This window comes from Cloeon dipterum, chromosome 1 (genome assembly GCF_949628265.1).
Source record: "Cloeon dipterum chromosome 1, ieCloDipt1.1, whole genome shotgun sequence".
NCBI lineage: Eukaryota > Metazoa > Arthropoda > Insecta > Ephemeroptera > Baetidae > Cloeon > Cloeon dipterum.
In genome coordinates, this window is record NC_088786.1 from 42,916,836 (window position 1) to 42,935,496 (window position 18,661).

General features: G+C 47.0%; 2 protein-coding genes across 8 annotated transcripts in view; one reads left to right on the forward strand and one right to left on the reverse strand.

Annotated features, from left to right (window-relative positions):
* LOC135944253 (zinc finger protein rotund-like) overlaps nucleotides 1-18,661 on the reverse strand; it is a 105,920-nt gene that overhangs the window by 35,206 nt on the left and 52,053 nt on the right. For 4 of the 6 annotated variants that reach the window (XM_065491091.1, XM_065491078.1, XM_065491096.1 and 1 more), the window contains 2 exons: nucleotides 14,195-14,269; nucleotides 6,266-8,695 (listed from right to left, as the gene is read on the reverse strand). In XM_065491091.1, coding sequence (XP_065347163.1) covers nucleotides 7,688-8,695; nucleotides 14,195-14,269 — 1,083 coding nt within the window. In that variant the 3' untranslated portion in view covers nucleotides 6,266-7,687. Of the gene's footprint in view, nucleotides 1-6,265; nucleotides 8,696-14,194; nucleotides 14,270-18,661 lie in introns of those variants that run through there. The other 2 variants (XR_010575297.1, XM_065491105.1) reach the window with 2 other exon arrangements.
* Nucleotides 138-4,893, forward strand: eIF2Bepsilon (eukaryotic translation initiation factor 2B subunit epsilon). Of its 2 annotated transcripts, XM_065491135.1 has the most exons (11): nucleotides 138-374; nucleotides 428-945; nucleotides 1,542-1,748; nucleotides 1,803-1,925; nucleotides 1,984-2,134; nucleotides 2,192-2,267; nucleotides 2,319-2,411; nucleotides 2,464-2,732; nucleotides 3,039-3,167; nucleotides 3,226-3,297; nucleotides 4,544-4,893. In XM_065491135.1, the coding sequence occupies exons 1-10, from the start codon at nucleotides 273-275 to the stop codon at nucleotides 3,280-3,282; spliced, it is 1,725 nt and encodes a 574-aa protein (XP_065347207.1). In that variant the 5' UTR covers nucleotides 138-272; the 3' UTR covers nucleotides 3,283-3,297; nucleotides 4,544-4,893. The 2 variants fall into 2 exon arrangements, with proteins under 2 accessions (XP_065347207.1, XP_065347198.1); XM_065491126.1 differs by lacking the exon at nucleotides 4,544-4,893 and having other exon boundaries at nucleotides 139-374; nucleotides 3,226-3,394.

The window sequence follows — 18,661 nt, forward strand, 5'->3', positions numbered from 1 at the left end:
TCAAATTCGGCATAATTTCGACTCAAAAGCGGAAAATTCGTGCATTTACTGAATTTTCGCGCTCAATTCACGAGTTCTCAAAATGGCCGCCATCTCCCGCCTGCGCCTGCCGCTGCACCAGCTGGCCGTGGCCGTAGCCTAATGCAAGCGGTGCAAGCGCAAGCTTTGTTGTTTGTTATTGCGGCGTGCAGAGGAGAGGAAAGAGGAAACAGCTGTTGGCCAAGCTCGGGATGCGAGTCAACGTGTGAGCGAGCGTGCGTTCCTCCAGAAAAATGCCTCCGAAGGACAAGGAGATCCTGAAGGAGAAGGAGGTGCTGCAGGCGGTCGTGGTGGACGACCTGCTGAGCCCCGACTTTCCCTTCTCCGGCCCCAAGGTGTGTTTTTTTATTTTAAAATGCAAGCCGAAAATCATGACGCAATCACTCAGGGTCTATTGCGGCTGGCGAACGTGCGTCTGCTGGACTACACCCTGGCGAGCCTGAGCGCGGCCGGCGTGGAGCAGACCCTGGTGTACGCGGCGCAGGGCAGCGAGCAGCTGCAGGAGCACGTCAAAGCCTCAGGGTGGGGCGAGCCGGGCGTCATGGCCGTGCAGGTGGTCGCCTGCCAGGGCAGCCTCACCTTCGGTGACCTAATGCGCGAGCTGGACGCGCGCAACGCCATCCAGGGCGACTTCTTCCTGCTGACCGCCGACACGGTGTGCACGGCCGACCTGCGGCCGCTGCTGCTCCGCCATCGCGCCACCTGCGCCAGGGACAAGAACGCCGTCGTCACCCTGGCGTTCGCGCAGGCCGAGCCGCAGCACGCCGCCCGCACCGAGCCGAAACAGCTCCTCCTCGGCACGGCCGCCACCGGACGCGTCCTCGCCCACCAAAGGCTCGACCCTGACGCCAGGAACCTCGATCTGCCGCTCGACCTCATTCTTCAAGGTCCAGGCCTCGAGCTCAGGTGAGAATGGGCTCCAGTAATTAACTAATGGGATTTCAGGACACTTTGAAGGAGCCCAATCAGTCCGCTATTAAATTTAAATTTTAAATTTCAAAAATCTTAAAGGATTTGTCAAGCTCCGCCATTTTTTAATATGAATTTTTGAACCTGAGGTCTTTAGCTTAAGAATTTCAGTCTTGGTTTACTGATGATTCTTTTCCTTTAGAAGCCAAGACATTTTTAATCTCTTAAGCCGCCATTTTGAAAATTCTTAAAGGACCTTAAGTTCCGCCATTATGATTTAATAGCTGCCTGAATATTCCAGAAATCTTTAAGTATCTATCTAGGGTCTGCCTTTTTTATTTAAATTTTTCCTGAGGTTATAAATATTCAGGGTATCCTTTTTATCTTCAGAACCGCCATTTTCACTGTTTTCAATTAAAAAATCTTAAAAATCAGTCTTTGCCTAAGGATATTTATTCTCCTTTAGTAGTTAAGACATTTTTAAAATATCCAGAGCCGCCATTTTCAAAATTCTTAAAGGACCAAACCAATTTCCACCATTTTGAATGTTTTATCGGCTCTGAATAGCAACTAATTAACGTTTTGGCCGTCAGGTACGACCTGAGCGACCCTTGTCTGGCCGTTTGCTCTCTGGCTGTGCCGCCGATCTTCTCGGACAACTTTGACTTCCAGACGCGCGACGACTTTGTGCGCGGCCTGCTGCTCAACGAGGACATTCTCGGCCACACCATGTACGCGCACATCCTGCAGGACGAGTACGCCTCCAGGGCGCACTCGCTGCCCTCCTACCTGGCCACCAGGTGACTGCAAATCCCAATTTTTTAAATGCAAATTTTTGACGTACAAATTTTCAGCGTGGACGTGATCAGACGGTGGACGTTTCCCTTAACGCCGGACGCGTCTCTTTCGCAGGTGGACAGGGGCTACCGTCTCGACGTCGTGTCCAATGTCTGCAAACAGTCCGACGTCAGCATCGGGTAAGGAGAAAAACGACCAATTTTTCATTGAAGCTATATTTGTATTTTATTTTTGCAGACGCAGCGACGTGGAAGACTGCGTGATCGGCGAAGGAAGTGTGATTGGCGACAACTGCCGATTGCGATTGTGTGTCATCGGCAAAAAGTGCGTCATCCAAGACGACGTCGACCTCTGCGGCGCCGTTCTCTGGGACCACTGCGTCGTAAAGGTTCAAAATCCACCTCGCCTCCTTTCCGCTGACCCTGAATTTATTTTTTTTTCGCAGAAAGGCTTCAAGAAGAGCCACTTTTTGGCTCCGGAGCGAACCGAGCTCTCTAAAAATAACGACAAAAGCATTTCAGGTACGAAATAATAGTCTTCTGTTAATTTTATTTGATTCATCTGCATTTTAGTCGAAGTGGTGGAGCGATTGGACAGTGTGGACAGCGACACCGACAGCAGCGAGGACGAAGGCGATGCGGCGGTTGAGGTCGACGAGTACGAGAGTGAGCGCTTCTTCAATTAAAAAAATCGAAAGCCAAGATTTTATTTGTGCAGACTTTTTCAACGAGGTGCAGGACAGTCTGGAGCGCGGCTTTAGGGAAAAGGTGAACACGGACGACCTGGTGGTGGAGATCAACTCGTCACGCTTCGCCAACGACATACCGGCCAACGAGGTGAGCCTCTGGGTGAGCAAGGTGGTGCTCGGCCTGCCCGCCGCCCTCAAGAAGCCTCCCAAGGACGTGCTCACCTACTTCCGGCCCATCCTGCGCAAGTACATCGGCAAGGCGTCCGCCGACCACCTCAACTGCCTCCTCGCCCTCGAGGTTAGTGCCAAAATTCACCTTTTCGCTTGCCACACCTTTCAAGAATATCAAATTTCCAGAGTTTAATAGCTTTGTTTGCTATATCAAAGAAATTATTAATTTTTTATGTAATAAAAAACTCGTTTTTATGCTTTTGAAGATTTCAAGACAAATGATGAGGTTGGTTTTGTCCTACTTGCCGGTTTCCTTTAAATTAAATTCCTATTAAATAAAATTCAAGATTCTAATGCCGCAGAAAACCGTGCTGATTCCTGCTCATTGTCAGTGATGTTGTTGCTCTCATGTCAATTTTTTGTTTTCGTTTAGGAAGTGACGGCTGAAGGTCCGGCCGAGGCTGCGAAAATGCTGACGCTGCTGTACCAGATGGACGTGCTGGAGGAGGACACGATTGTCGAATGGTTCGAGGAATCTGCCGGACAGCAGCTCCGCCAGCAGGTTTTGCCTTTTCCGTATTTCCTCCAATTCAGGAATTAAATTGTTCATTTTTATTTAGGCGAATATGAGAAAGTTCATTGATTGGCTGCAGACTGCCGAGGAAGAGTCCGACTGAAACATCCAACAAACGGTTTGTTTTAAATTGAAGCGTATTTCGCTGATGTATCGAGTAACCCGAGTTGAGACGATGCAAAATAAATTTATTTATTTCTGGCACGTTAAATAAAGCTATTTTTGTCAGCTGATAATTAGGTTAGAATTAAGTGGTGCTTTTCCGCCGTTTAGCAAAGAAATGTTTCAAATTTGGCTGCAATTTATTATTTTTTTAAATATTTCTGAACGAATGTTGATATTTTCCTCTCAATGATTCTGCCAATCCTGTCACGCTCTTATTGTGATAATCTTTTCAGGAAGAAAAGCAAACAAATCCATTTTGTTAGCTGTTTCGAAAAAAATTAATAATCTGTATTCTGATATAATTTTTGAGCATAAATTATGAGAGTTTATTTTGCATTCGAGGACAACCGTTCGCAATGCTGCTGTAGCGATGAATTTCGTTTTGCCGCCGTTGGTGCTGCTCTTGCGGCTTTCGGGAGGAGCACCACGGGCGGGAAAAAGTTCAAACTGTTTCGGCGCCAAAGCCACGTGAAATCAAACCCCACTTGCTGTACAAAACTAGTGTTAGGTCAAATTTATCTTTATCAAATCCGACAAATGGTTGGAAATAAAATACAATCCATATTTTTTTGCATAAATTCATTTAACTCTGTTGCGAATTTGTTTAAAGACATTAGATTTATTAAATTTTTTATTTTTATAGCGCGACAGGATAAAGTTTTGAATTCTCTTTAGTTAACAAATAAAATTAAAGATTTGGTCTTGGAATCAACATCTCTAAGCGAATCCGTGGATTGGAAAACAATAAAAATTTATTAAATTGCGCTAGGGACGAGTGCGAGTTGCTGGGAGGTGGCGCCATCTGCAGCAGCCTCGAATAGTCTGCGGATAAAGAGCGGACGGAGAAGGGAGATTGGCGTCTTTAAAAGCCGGTGCCGCGAGAAGAATGAATTGCAATTAACGCCAATTAATCAATTTGCTCGTTTAGCCGCGTCAATTAATGAATTGAGTCAATGCCGTAAATGTCTCTTTGACTAATTTTGAAATTTGCTCCTTCCTCGGCTCGGTTCGGTCTCGCGTGGCCGGTTTTAACTTTAAATTGAGTCGCGGCGGCCGGGGAAACGGCTTCGGACTTTTCCCATCTCGGAGGAAAAAGCGATTTCTGGAGATGAGAGCTTCATGAATGAGTTGTGTTTTCACGGCAACGGCGTGGGACCCGTTTTTTCCCACCCTGAGCCGCGGATTCGTTCCTGTTGCAGGTGCGCGTCGCTGCGCGGTAATGAGCTGCCGCCGCCGGCGGCGCATTCGTCACGCCGCGTCCGCGGCCGAAACAAAGCACTGCCTGCGACACTCGCCCCGAAAATCAATTTCCTTCTTTTCCTTTTTGGACGAAATTAGAGGAGCAGCAGAATGACACGCGCGACGCTGGCTGAAAATTCGTTTGCTGCGTATGCAAACGAGTCGGTCGCATGAGTCGCCGAAATCACGAGAGGAATTAAAGGCCGCCACACAGGTCGGCCCAAAATGCGCCTCCTCATCTCTATTTTTTGGTTTGTATGAATTTGAGTGTGTCTCGGATGGAGAGTTAATAAATGAATAATAAATTACATGCAGAGGCTTTTATTTAATTTATCCAACGGAGCTTTGAGGGTGTTGGTTGGGAAATTCCTTAGTTCTCGGAGACACCAACCAATGGCGCCACCGTTCATTAGCATTTTCTTACGCTTTTTCAATGCAATTTCAGAAACTCTGAATTTTTGGCGTTCAAAGATTTCTTTTGACATGCTGGAAACCGAAATCGGTTCAGTTAATCGCCAATAATAAAAATACCTTTTAAAAGGTAGGCAACCAGGTGCGCAGAGATCTTCATTATTTGATACCTCCTACTATCGCCAGCTGACCTGGCACCAAGTGATCATTTATTCGCACCAAATAGAAGGATGAGTGGCAGCGAACGAAAAAAATTGAGCATTTGATAACAGGTGGGCATGCGATAAGAGAAGGTGCGCAGAATTCTCCATTTGATACCTCCTAGTGTCGCCTGCAAACCTGGCATTAAGTGCCTAATTTCTACACTAAATAGTCGCTGCACCATAGCGAACTGCAAAGAGTGTAAAATTCGGGCATTTGTATTAAGTACGCAGGCGACCATAGAGGGCGCGCAGAATCGTCCACTTGATACCTCCTCCTATCGCCTGCAAACCTGGCATTAAATGCCTGATTTACACAATAAACCGGAGCTGCATCAATTGCCAGAGCAGAGTGTGTAAAATTTGGGCATTTGTATTAAGCACGCAGGCGACTATAGAGGGTACGCACAGTTATCCACCTGATACCTCCTGCCATCGCCTGCTAACCTGGCATAAAGTGCTCAATTTTAAGTTAACTTGCGATATGGTTGGTGTTCATGTTTGTGCTAAAGAATAAAGGAAAATTCGAGCGCTTGATATTAGGCCACCAGAAGGCAATAGAAGGTACAGAGTGTGCCACTTTTTGTCCCTGATGCATCTGCAGTCCGCGAGGAAGAAACCTGGCTCCTCTCCAGAGACAACTCACCTTTTTTCACCTGATCTTTAATTTTAATTGTTGTTGTTCCTTTTAAATTAATTAATTTGCATTTCTAAAATTTAATCTCCTGAAATCCTGTTTTATTTTACCGAAGTTGCTACCGTACGAAGTTGAAGAAGAGAAAAATGGTAGAGGCGTGTTTGTTTTGTGGAGAAGAGGCCTACCTGTGTATAGCGCGCGGCGGAGAGCTCACAGGTGCAGGAAGGTTCAGGTGGGAAGATGACTGTCCAAAAGTAGCGGAGTCTGGTTCCCAGAAGACCGGTTACGTCACAGAAGCGGTCGCGAAATCAGCAAACAGCCATTAAAAGCACATTCTCCTGGCCATTCTGGTTTTTTGCCTTTCACCGCGCACTCGCACTCGCACACACGCTCCAAAGACACAATTTGGGCAAAATCCAATCAAAGTCAAATCGTGCGTTATTTCAAAATGTGTTTTTTTATTGTTTATCGCATAATAACATTAACATTTCTTGTTACAATATCGCAATAATAATTGTTCACAAATTCGTAATAATTCTAACAGTTTGTGTGTGTGTGTGTGTGTGTGTGTTTCAAATCAAAAATCATGTATTAAAACTTACAATCTTAGCCGTACGTGTGAGTGTTTGTTTGTATGTTTGTTTGTGGGTTGCTTTGTTTTCCTGTCTTTATTGAAATCGATCCAAATTTGAGCTCGCGAATGAGGACGGCGGCCGAAAAAGGGAGAAAAAAAATGAAAAAAAAAACACAGCGCAGTGACGGACGATTCGCGGCCAATAATCGCAAAGAAAATGACGCGCGCGGTAAATAAAACATACCGCGCATTATTTATTTATTCCAGTGGCGGGCGGGCGGGCGGGCGGGAAATGCAAAAAGGGGGCGTGGCGGGAGGGGGTGAATCGGCCGTCACTTGCGGGAGGAAGGCGCGGGCCGGCGTTGAAAGTGTAATGAGTGTGAGCGTGCCGGCTTCTTAATTCCTCCCTTTTTCCGTCTATATTGCGTATTAGACACTTAGAGCGAGTGAGGAAACAAAGAAAGGAGGATCGGGCAGCGAGAAGAGAGTGTGTGAGTGAGAGAGAGAAAGAGAGAGAGAGAGCACATTCTTTTTTCCAAGTCGAAATCGGCCGAAAAGCACATCGAATTTAAATGTATTTTCTCACAATATATCGACACATGGATAACCGGAAAATGGCCGTTGAGCGGAAAACACTTTTAGTAAATTCATTCTTTTGTCGACAGAGAGCGAAAGAGCGAGACACATTCAGAATTCCCTGTATTTTCTCGAAACACACCGAAAGAGTCGAAAGTTGCCGTCGAAACGAAACGAGTAAGTACAAAATCGAGTGTGAATGGTCCTCAGGGGGTGAGGGGAGGGGTGAGGTCAGGGGGAGCCAGGAGAGTGGGGAGGGGGGGCCGTAATGAATGTCGTGCAGTGAAATGCAGTCTTTGTCACAACTGAACCGCGCTCAAGCGATAAAAACGTGTGTCTCTTGCCTCTACACGTGTCTGCGTGTGTGTGTGTGTTCTGTGTGTACAACAGCAGCAGCACAAAAAATGATACATCGATCGAGATAGAAACTAAAAATACGCGTAATAATTAAATCTGCGGACAACACGGGAAAAAATGGAGAACTATACACACTGTGTAATAAGTGTCTTGCTGGCCGGAGGTCGAATCGGATCGGATCGAATCGAACCGACGCTCGCTCGCTCGGCAGCCTGTCTACGCACGAGTTAAAAGAGATTTTCGCTTCGGCACCGCGTCCGAAGACACACACTATATTCAGTCACCACGCAATCGGGGGGGTTGGAGGGGGCGGGGCGGGGGGCTTGAGGGGGCTGGGGGCCGGAGGCAGCTACTTGTCCTTGAGGCCGTGCAGGTGGTCGGCGCCGGCGGGCTGGTAGTTGCGGATTTGCGACAGCGAGATCAGTTGGTTGGGGAAGGAGGCGACCGAGGCGGGGGTGGGCGGCGCCGCGCCCAGCTGGTTCGCCTTGGGGAACGACAGGGGCGAGTCGTAGGCCAGGTGGTAGCCCCTCGAGGCCGACGGCGGCGCCATCAGGTGGTTGGACGCGACCGCGGCCGACGTCAGCGGCAGCATCGACGACGCCTGGATCGGCGTGAACGCAGAGGTCGTCTTGGCCGGCTCGTAGCCCCCCTGCTGCGACTGGAGGTCGTTGCAGGTGGGCGTGCCGGCCGTCGTCTCGTGCAGGCCGGCCTCCTTGGCCCAGTAGTCGGTCGGCTGGGGGGCGTGGTCCGAGGCGGGCGAGTGGCGCTGCTGCTGCTGCTGCTGCTGTTGCTGCTGCTGCTGCTGCTGGCCTTGCGGCTGGCCCTGCGGCTGGAGGCTGTTGGCGATGGGCGGCCGCTTGTCCTGCCGCTCGGCGTGCTTCTGCATGTGCTTGCTGAGGTAGGTCTCCTGCGTGTACGACTTGCCGCAGTACTGGCAGATGTGCGTCTTGAGGTGCTTGGACTCCTTGTGCTTGGGGATGTGCTCGAGCAGCGACGGCTCGTCCGTGAAGCACTTGTAGCACGAGTTGCACTTGTACGGCTTGTCCGTCTGGTGGCAGCGCGAGTGCGACTGCAAATTGCTCAGCTGCGAGAAGGCCTTGTTGCAGCCGACGTGCCGGCACTTGTACGGCTTGTCGCCCGTGTGCGTGCGGATGTGCTGCTGCAGGTGCGACAACTGCGTGAACTTGCGCTGGCAGATCTCGCAGCGGTACGGCTTGATGCCCAGGTGGATCCGCGTGTGCTGCGACAGGTACGAGCTGTTCGCGAACGCCTTCGTGCACTGCGAGCACTTGTACGGCTTCGCCTCGCGCATGTGCAGTTGCGAGTGCAGTTGCAGCTCCGCCTTCGACCCGAACATCTGAAAACACACAAACAAAACACCGTCGTTACAAATTCAAATTTTGGCGCCAATATCATTTGGGCTCCAAGGGCGGGAATCTTCATTTCTGGGAATGGGAAATGAGTTAGGGTGTTCCTTTACAGCTGTTGAACCGGTTAGAGAACCGATTTTAAAGGCCAGATTTGTGAAAAAAAGAGGCCAAAGATGCTGCGCTAAGCAGTTATGGAGATCTTAATAGAGACAATCCAATAAGAACCCCATGTTAAATGCCACCTAATGAGCGGAAAACCAATCGTTTGATCCGTATTTGCAGTTTAAGAGTTGATCAATGGATTTACGATCGCAGGAACACTTTAAAATAGTATTAAACACGCGAATCGGAGAAACAGCAAGAATTCTTCACTCGGAAAATCCTCGACGCTGATTGGCTGACGCAACACGCGCAAATCAGTAATTCCCGCGCAATTTTCAATTCGTATTTCGTGTTGCTAGGCAACTGCGGGAGCTGTTGACATGCGCGTTGCGTCCAGCGTATCAGCGTCGAGCATTCTTGGAGCTAAGAATTCTTGCAGCTATCTCTCCGATTTACGCGCTAACAATAATTAAAAGTTGATTTAATTGCGAATGAATACGTGAAAATCAGAGACAGAAGCAAAAAATTGTCTTTGCTTGAAGAATTCTCGACGCTGATTGGCTGACGTACGCGCATGACAACATCTCCCACGGTTGTGTGTAAATTGCGTGGGAACTGCTGACGTGCGTGTTGCGTCAGCCAATCAGCGTCGAGGATTTTTCGAACATAAGAATTCTCTTGCTGCTTTCCACGATTTGCGTGGTTTCAATCGAATTTAATCAACTTCCAATGCTTTTCTGCGACTATAAATCTATAATATCAACTCTTGAACTCTTTATCTGAAAATTGGAATTAAAAAACGGCTAATGAGCATCAGTAGCAGCAAAATGGGCGAAAGTTCCACTCTATTGAACAATTGCACCGGTTTTAAACCCCCAAAAAACTTGAAATGAGTGTAATTAATTTAAAACAAATAAACATTATTTGTACCTATCAATTTATGGTGGTATAATTAAAATTTAAGAACAACTGATGATTCTACTCTGTGAGAAAAATTAAATCTGGATGGCTGGCTATTAGAGAAAATTAAATGACACTGAACGAGAACGTGCCATCCAGATTTGATTTTCCATTCAGCTTTTCTCAAATTTATAAATTAAATAGCCTGTGTGTATTACTCTCTTTGTTTTGAAGGTGTAATTTAATTTTAAAAAATTTAGTTTTTCGTTTCAACCGCAATTCGTTGCTTTCAAATAGATATCTTTGTTTTTGCCACAAGATCTGATAAATAATTATGCAGATTTAAATTAACAATGCACGTCAGCAAATTATCATCCAGGAAACCGAAAGAGTTGACGTGAAAAAGAATTTGCAGCTGCGATCTGTCGGAATAATCGTAGGTATAGAGCGATTTTGCAATGTTTCTTTTTTGTCACGGAGCGTTTTTGAAATGTATTGCGGTTGACAGCGGCGAGAGCACGATGCGTGCAGTGGCAATAAGCTTGCTTTATTTTCTAGCTCTTTCTTTCAGCTCTTACTGCGGCATCGAATCTTGAATCCAGCACCAATTTTCAGGAACGAAATTTGTCTTTTTTGCGGCATTTTCGTTTGCCACGAGATTAAACGAGTTTGCTATCCGCCTGGATTTATTTATTTGACGAGGTTTTGGTCATTTGGCCGCGCGGCCGGTGCGCCGACTGAGATTGGAAAGGCCGAAATGTGGACAAAGGCAACTTTCTCTCTGCGAGGCGCGCGAATTAATCAGAGGAGTAATTAAGAAGCGGCGATTAATGAGCTTTGTCTGGAGGCCTGCTCCCCAGCAGCATCGCATCGTGTTTGGAATTCGGTTTTGAGCCGCGCGGCTGCAATTTTCTCGAGATCGACGCCGAGATTCTGGTGAAAAAAGCAGCGATCCGATTTCCGTCTGCGCGGCTCGGTGCGGTTTCTGCGGTCGGTGATTACGCCTTTTCTCACCTGTGTCGCCTGAGCAACGGTGGCAACGCTTATTTCTCGCATCAATGAACAATATAATCAAATATTGCTGCTGCTGCTGCTGCTGCTGCTGCTGCTGCCACTGCCAGAGCCGCTGACGAGAGCCGTGCATGCGGTGTGGTGGTGCGCTCGCTCGCTCGCTGGCGAAACGGACAAAAAATCAACCCAGCGAGTGCGGTCGAGTGGGAGGAAATCTCCATTCTCACAACTCAACACAAAATCACAGCGCGCACCAACCCGATAAATAATCCGCCGCAGAAACACCAAATCGAGACGCTTGCACCTCAAAATCAGGTTTAAACCCGCAACTCTTGCACTTTTCTCCCTCGCAAGTACAGCGTTTAGTCTTTAGTCCATCGCGGAATTATTAAAACGTTTAAAGAGTCTTCAAATCGGAAGCTGAGCATTCAAAACTGAGTAATTTAAATGGAGAAGTCAGTCAAGGCGTCAAATTTTCGATTTTCCGCGGGCAGTGACACCAGCCACGCCCCCTTTTATTTGTTTCGGGTAGAGAACCTCTTCCCAGGCCGAGAATTTAAGAATTTCCGTGCTCTGCCATGATGCAACTCACTCTAAATTCGATAAATCATTGAATGTTCGGCTATTATTGCCCAAAGTGAGAATTAAAATGGTTAAATTTCCTTCAATCTAGCGCATTTCGGCATCTGACACGCCCATTTTTAAAATTTAAATGAACAAACACCATTGTGTATTTCTACTCCTATTTAAGATTGCTGCAAGTCTTTTGAACGAATGCGAAAATAATAAATAAAAAATTCGGGATAAAAAAGCAGAAGCGGCTTGAGTGCCGCGTGATTGGCTTGCGCATTTTCTCGAGTCGTTGCATCGCAAAGTCCGGTTTTATTTAGTGATTGCATTGGTCAAGTGCTTGTTGTTCTACACTCGGCGACGCAGCGAAATGGAAAAGGCAAATTAATGCGACTTAATCGAGTGTGTAATTGCAGCGAGCAGGTGCTTCAATGTCTGCGCGCGCTTTACGATTCAGCGGAAAAGCAATATAATCAAGTCATTCACGGCCTCCGCGCGATTGTTTCTTCTCGCTCTCTATCTCGCGCTCCCGAGTCCATTAAATTAAATTAAATTAAATTATATAAATAAAAAGCGGTGCCTGGTGCGCGGCGTGGAATCTGAATAAAGCGTTTAGGCGCGGCTAGACGAGCCATGAATGAATTATGCATGTGTGTGTGTGTGTGTGTGTGTGTGTGTGTGTGTGTTTCGGGGGCCGCCGGGACACGCGCCTCGCGTCCGTAATTCGCCGCTCGTGACTTTTCACTCCCACCGGCAGCGCTTCTGTTTTCTGTTTTCGCTTTTGCACCATCACCATTCAGCAAAGCCGCGCGGCGCTAATCACCTGCCCAATTTTTGCCGCCGCGCCAACTCCCATAATCAATTTTCGCCGCGTATTATCGCCAATTTATTTATTTAACCAGTGGAACAATTTTTTTTTCAATTTCCCTGCTTGAGAATAATTTTAAATTTTGTTTTAAAAATTTGGCTGTGTTTGTTGCTTCATCCCCGGCTAAAATGCCTTTGGTCAGGGCCCCAGGGTCAGCTTTCAACCCTTTGGAGCTGCGCGGCGAGCGCAGCGAGCGGCTGTGCTCGGCAGGCACGCAAGGTCGCGTCGCGCCGCGGGCCATTCCACCTGACCCGCAATCGCACCTTTCCAATCCTCGGCCGCCGCCGCGAGCGTGTAATCTCCTTCCCTTCCTTTGTCCTCTCTCCCCTTAAAAAATGATATAAAAGCAACGCTCCCTGGATTCCCTGAGCATCCATGAAAGAGAGAGAGAGAAACGAACGCTTCGCTCCGGAAACGCGACAGGGCAGCTGATTTCTTTTCCACAAAATTCGCGTTTGCGCTCGACCCGTTTGAATAATGAATTTGGTGAATGTTTTGCGGCAGGTTGCTGTCGGCCGGTCGGTCGGTCGGCGGCAGGTCGGTCGGATGTTGTGGAAGGAGACGAAACGGGTTTCGCGGCTCCTTTCTCCCGACCTGCGACCTGAAATTGTCCGGACGCGCGCCGCACCGGGACCCTCGGAAAGCCGCTCCAAATCGCGACCGAATTCGAGATGAGAGGCTTGAAAACGGACCCGGAATCGCCGCCGATATAATCTAATTAACGCGCGAGGGTCCGAAGAGCAGATTTGTTGCGAAAAGAAGGCTTTCGCGTACGCGCGCGCGCGAGCGCGCGAGTGGCCGGCCGCGCCGCGGCTCAATGGAAAGAACGAAACGAGCGGCCTTGGGCCTTTTCGCTCATTGCCAAGACCCAATTCGTCAGCCAAACACTCTTTATCGCTCAATTCACGCGCTCAGCAGATGAAACAAAATTATTCCCAACACAAAATCAGAGTTGCATCACGAAAATACACTCCGAAAGCAATTTAAAACATTGGACACTATTCGCGAAATAAAATTCAATTGGCGTTTAAGACCCCTTAAAATCAACCCGTGATCTATTTGGATGGTTCTATTGTCAGGTTGTAAACCCTGAGATAGGGTTTTAAATGTTACAATTATTTTAAAAAGAATCCCAACAATTTTAAATGAAGTTGAAATGGATTTGCATCCCTTATGATTGTGTTCAGGGTCAATACTACAGCCCTGAAATGTTTGATTCAGGGTTCATTTTAAATTTAAATTCAGTTTGGAAGGTTTTTAAGATGTTTTTAAGTGTATTTGGCCATTTCCATCCCCCTAACAAATAAAATTTTCAGGGCTGTTACCATGACGTAGGGTTCAGCAAGTTTGAAAGCAAGCAGAACGCATGTAAATTAGAAAATAATGTAAAATTTGCCATAAATTGGGGCTCTAACCCCTAAATTTATTTAAATTCTTCGGTTAAAAATATTCTGCGCTGTTCACGTGTACCCTGCGATTAGGGTAAGAAGGTTTAAAACGCCTTAGTAATTTTTAAACTAAATTTAAGAATCTAAGAACCAAATTTGCCAAAACGTTTTCCACCCTTGATAAATTGAACCCAAACAAATCAGGGTCAGACACGTGTGCGTACGTAAAATGAGATTCCAGGAAGTTCTTGATCTGTCTGATTAATTTTTCCTGCCAATAAAATGTGATACTTAAATTAAGAGAGAATATACCCTTTAATAAAGCAACCCCCGGAATAATTAACAGAAACAGGGTCATGCACGTGTGCCCAAAAATGATGTCCGCAGAGAGTTTGCGACGGATCAGCCCAATTGTGTTTCTATTTTGGACAATCGGCTTAAAGGAGCAATAAATCAGCTATTTATGATGTTGACGAGGATGAAAAAAGGAATGTTTTGGAGGGAGGGAGGGAGGGAGGGAAGGGGGGCAAGGAAAGCACGGCGGCAGGCAATGCCGCCGAATGCGTTGGCTGGAGGTTGGCCCGGGGGTCTGCTCCGGTTTGCTAATGACTTATTCTTTCTTTCTTTCTTTCTGTGTGGAAACTCACCTCGGCCGAGCCGTCGATGGGCCACAGGTTGCCGTCGCGGTTGCCGTAGAACTTGGCCCGCTTCCGTCCTCGTCCCTGCAACAAGCAAGCAAAACCATTCTAAAACCCTGACACCGCAACAATTCCATCTCATCTCCGCAATTCTTAGCTATACATTTAATACAGTGCAAAATTCGACGCGAAACCGGTTTGCTATTTATTTTGGCCGGCGAGGTCGTTGCGCGCGCGCTGCATTAGATTTGCATATTCGCGCGCCGCTAATTTAATAATAATGATGAGCCGCAAATTACATTTGGAAATAATTTTGGCGCGGAAAACGCTGATTAGTCTTGTTAGCTTTGATTCGGCGCGTTTAATGAGTCGCGCGGGCACGTTACGAATTATTATTAGGCATTGTGTGTGGCATTTCGCGCAGCGTTTCTTCCGACCGGCAATTATAAAACAATTAGGCTTCTGCAGCGCCGCAGCCGAGCAACCAGACAGCCAGAAGTAGGAGCTAGCTAGCAAAAAAAGCCGCGAATTAGACGCGCGCGCACTCATTGTCCGATTCGGCCGCGGCGACCCACGGCCCGCGGCCCTCCAGCAGCAAAAGCTAATGCAACTTTCAAAGTGAGCTCCGCACCGACGACCTCACTCGCCAAATTAGAGTGCCAACAGTTTTTTCCCCCTTTGATTTCACTCCATTTAATCGTGGTTCACTTTGGTGTTAGTGGATTTATGTAAATTTGTTTCGGTGTAATTCGGTTATTTGACGTTGCGATGCTGCAAAATTAATTTTAATACTGCTTCAAGACATCCGTTCCTCATTTAGGTACAGTTTTGGAGATAAACCAATCCATAATCAGGCAAAATTAGAATGTTACAACCGGTATTATTTATAATTAATATGTTAAACTGGTTGCAAGCATCGAAAATTCAATTCCAAAAAATAGTTTTAATTTAAGGCGTCCGAATTGACGTGACGCGCAAGACATGGCGTCTGGTAGGGTTCGGCGGGAAAGTCGATTATTTTTATTATTATTTCTTTAGTAACAGCTGATTACACCGGTAATTGGCGAATCGACCGTTAAGATGGCACATCAGGCTAATGGAAATGTAACAAAATTCGCGGGAATGAAATTATTAGGTCGGCACGCCTCTTTTTCGACGCTTCTGATTGGCCACTGGACTGTCTCCTGATTGGCCTCCATTATTTCGACGCCATATTGACCTTCTGACCGGCGGGAACCAAAAAAGATCGCAATCCGGACACCGGTGAAAATAACTAATATTTAAAATGTGCGATTAAATTAAATTTTCTGTGTTTCTGTCAATATCTGGCATATTTATATCGGTTGAAAAATATTTAATTTATTGGAAGACGGTAATTAATCGTTTATGTCTAAAGTTTAAAACCCTGTGAGGTATCACTCATTTTTCAGACGATTCTGGAATCCAATTAGTTTATGAGAAGGTTAAAAGATCTTCTATTTTAACACTTTTTTTAATTTAAAAAAAAATACTTTGAATCTTCTTTCATAATGCCATTCGCGTGAAAAGCAACCAACTTACAAATTAAATGGGATTTCCTCGAGGAACAATAATTTGGAAAGCATGCCGATAAATCAGGGGCATTTCCACACGCGTTGTTTTTTTACGCCTTTGGAAACAAATCGGCGCTTGTTTGGGCGAAAATAACGCGCGCGGCGGCGGTGGCGGCGGCGGAATGTGTTTTGAGAGATTTAAATGTGCGGCGGAAACGAGGTTAAATTTGCTGCGGCCAATAAAGAGAATTATTGGGCAGAGTGTCAACAAAGCTGGCTCAACATTGCCGGTCTTAAGAAGGGGTTCGGGCCAAAAATAAACGCGGAAAAAAATATTGCGCTGAATGAGCCGGCGAGACGACGACTACGACGACGACGACGAACGACACCCGACAAAAAAGCAAGCAGAGGAAATGAGCTTCGTCCACGCACCATCAGTCAACTCGCTTTTTTCTCCGCGCTCTCCAATTTTTTTTTTCTTTAACTTCGACTCAGCAGCCGAAAACAAATGTTGGGCTTTTTTCGGCGCTAATCACTTGCACCTTGCGAAAATTCCCAGACACGTGGAAACATTTCAATTAATTTAATTCCTCGGTGAGGGTTTGGATTTATTTTAAGATAAAAATCTGCGGCTTGTGGACAAGTGTCGAGATTATTGGGAAATGCGGCAGCAAAGGTTAGAAAGTTTGGAAAGGCAGCGATGCGCGGTGAGTCGGGCCGATTGTTGTTGCGTCGAGCGGAAAAAGCCAGATTTTCTCTCTCTATGCTCCGAGTTGTCGTCATTTTGGCCGCCGCCGCCGCGTAATTATTGTTTTTGCGGCCTTTCCGACCGAATTGGCGTGCGACACGCACTCGCCCGAGATTAAATCTGCCGCAAAATTAACGCCAATGAAACGAAATCGCACGCGAGCCGCGCGATTCGAATTAAAAAATACGAAAAATAGAACAAAACAACGCCGCACACGAGGCCAATCAATAGTAAACAAATCCGCGGGATCAGAATTTAATTAGAATTTAATTAAGCAGCCAGAAATGACGAGCCTTCGTTGGTTATTGTTCGGAAGACACTGCAAAGGGGAAATATGTATCACGTCGGACGCGTGGTTGCGTCGCTTGCAGGATTTACACGTAATTAGCGTCGGCGGCGGCAACACCGGCGGCACCGGCGCACAATGCAACAATTATATCACAAAATTCAATCTGCGCTAATACGACACACTCGAAAATCGCTGTGCCGGCGCCGAGCAAACGCACAAACGGCCAAAAAACCCACACGATCCGCGGCTGCACGACAGCGCCGAGAATTTCGCGGGAAAATCCGCGAGACGCCGTCCAATTAACATTACGTGAATTGAGCAATTAAAATTGGCAGGAAATTGAATGGAACTGGATATCACTGCACCGCGCGGAAGAGTGAATAGAGCAGGCTTCTCCTCGCTTTTTTATATTAAATTGTCCAACAGCTGTTTCTGCTCCGCATTGACAGATGAAAGAGGGTGATTCAATGGTGACATTTCTTTTTTTCACCCTCTGCCACCGCGTCTTAAAGAAGGGAAAAAAACTCTCCGAATTCCCTGAATGACGGAATTTTAATTAAAATAGGAAAACCATGAATTCCAAAGCTAAATTTTGTCCTTTTTACGAGTACACGCACTTTAAACGCAGGAATTAGTGTTCAAACACACGCTTAAATTGAGCCTGGGAAGTGACGCAATTTCTTTACGCTGACGTCACTTTTTCATTTGCTGCCTAGGCCGCGCAGTGACGAAGAAGAATGCACTTTAATAAGAATGACCGCCAGATGGGGGAAAAATGTATTTCCGAACCGATTTCAGCTCGGTTTTGCCGGCGGAGCGCGGCGGCGGCGGCTAGTTTTCGGTTTTCGGAGCGACCTTTCGATCGAAATTCAGAAGGAGCCGCCGAAAAACAGGTTTTTCATGTGACACCGCGCGCCGAGCGACCGCCGGCCGGCCCGGCCTGGCCCGGCGCGGCTCCCCCCGTTAACTTTCGCAAACATTTCTTGCAAGCAGCCCAGTCACGTGCACTCGCCTCCCTTTTCCAATTATTATTCACCTCTTTCCACAATCGGCAGCCAAACTGCCTCGCTCTAATCACACACACACAAAATCTAAATCTAGCTCTTTAAACACGGCATTTTCGGTCAATTACAGCCTCGAATTTCCCGCAGAAAATTTTTTAAATCGGATTAATTGTTTTTATCTTGTTGCCAATAAATCCAAATCTAGCAGAGAATTTATGGATTTTTACTTTTCTCGATTTTCTACGAGAGGACATTAATTTAATAGTTTCCTCATTTAAAAGCAATAATTTCAGAAGAGATATATTGAAAAATTGAAATGCAGTCACATGTTTGAAAATACAAAATACAACGAGATCTTTCCACCCCTATCTCAATGTAAACAACCCTGTTAATTAATTCGAGTGCAAAAACTGTCCAACAGACTGTTTACATTTTTTTAGTTGAAAAAAAGTCCAACTTTTTCACGACTGGATTTTTTTGTTTCTCATCTGCGAATTAACTCCCAATTTTTTTTGCATCGAATTTCAAACTTCGGAGGAAGAACTCGGCTGGCTCGGGTTGTACCTTTGGGTGGTCCCTGGGGGGCGAGGCCGGCGGCGAGGGGGGCCTGTGGGGGGTGGAGGCTCGCGAGTGGGTGCCGGCGGGGGCCGGGGGCGAGGCTGCGAGGTGGTGGTTGGCGAACTCGTCCTTGAGGTGCATCTGCTGGTGCAGCAGGTGCTGGTGGTGCAGCGCCATCAGGTGGTGGTAGGGCAGCGGCCCTGCGGCGGCGGCGTTGTCGGCGGCGCCGTCGTCGGCCAGGTCCATGGCGCCGAGGCCGCCGACGCCGCGGAACTCGCCCTCCAGCTTGGCCACCTCGACGAACATTCGACTTTTCGTTTCTTCTCGCGGGTTCTGCGCTGTGCA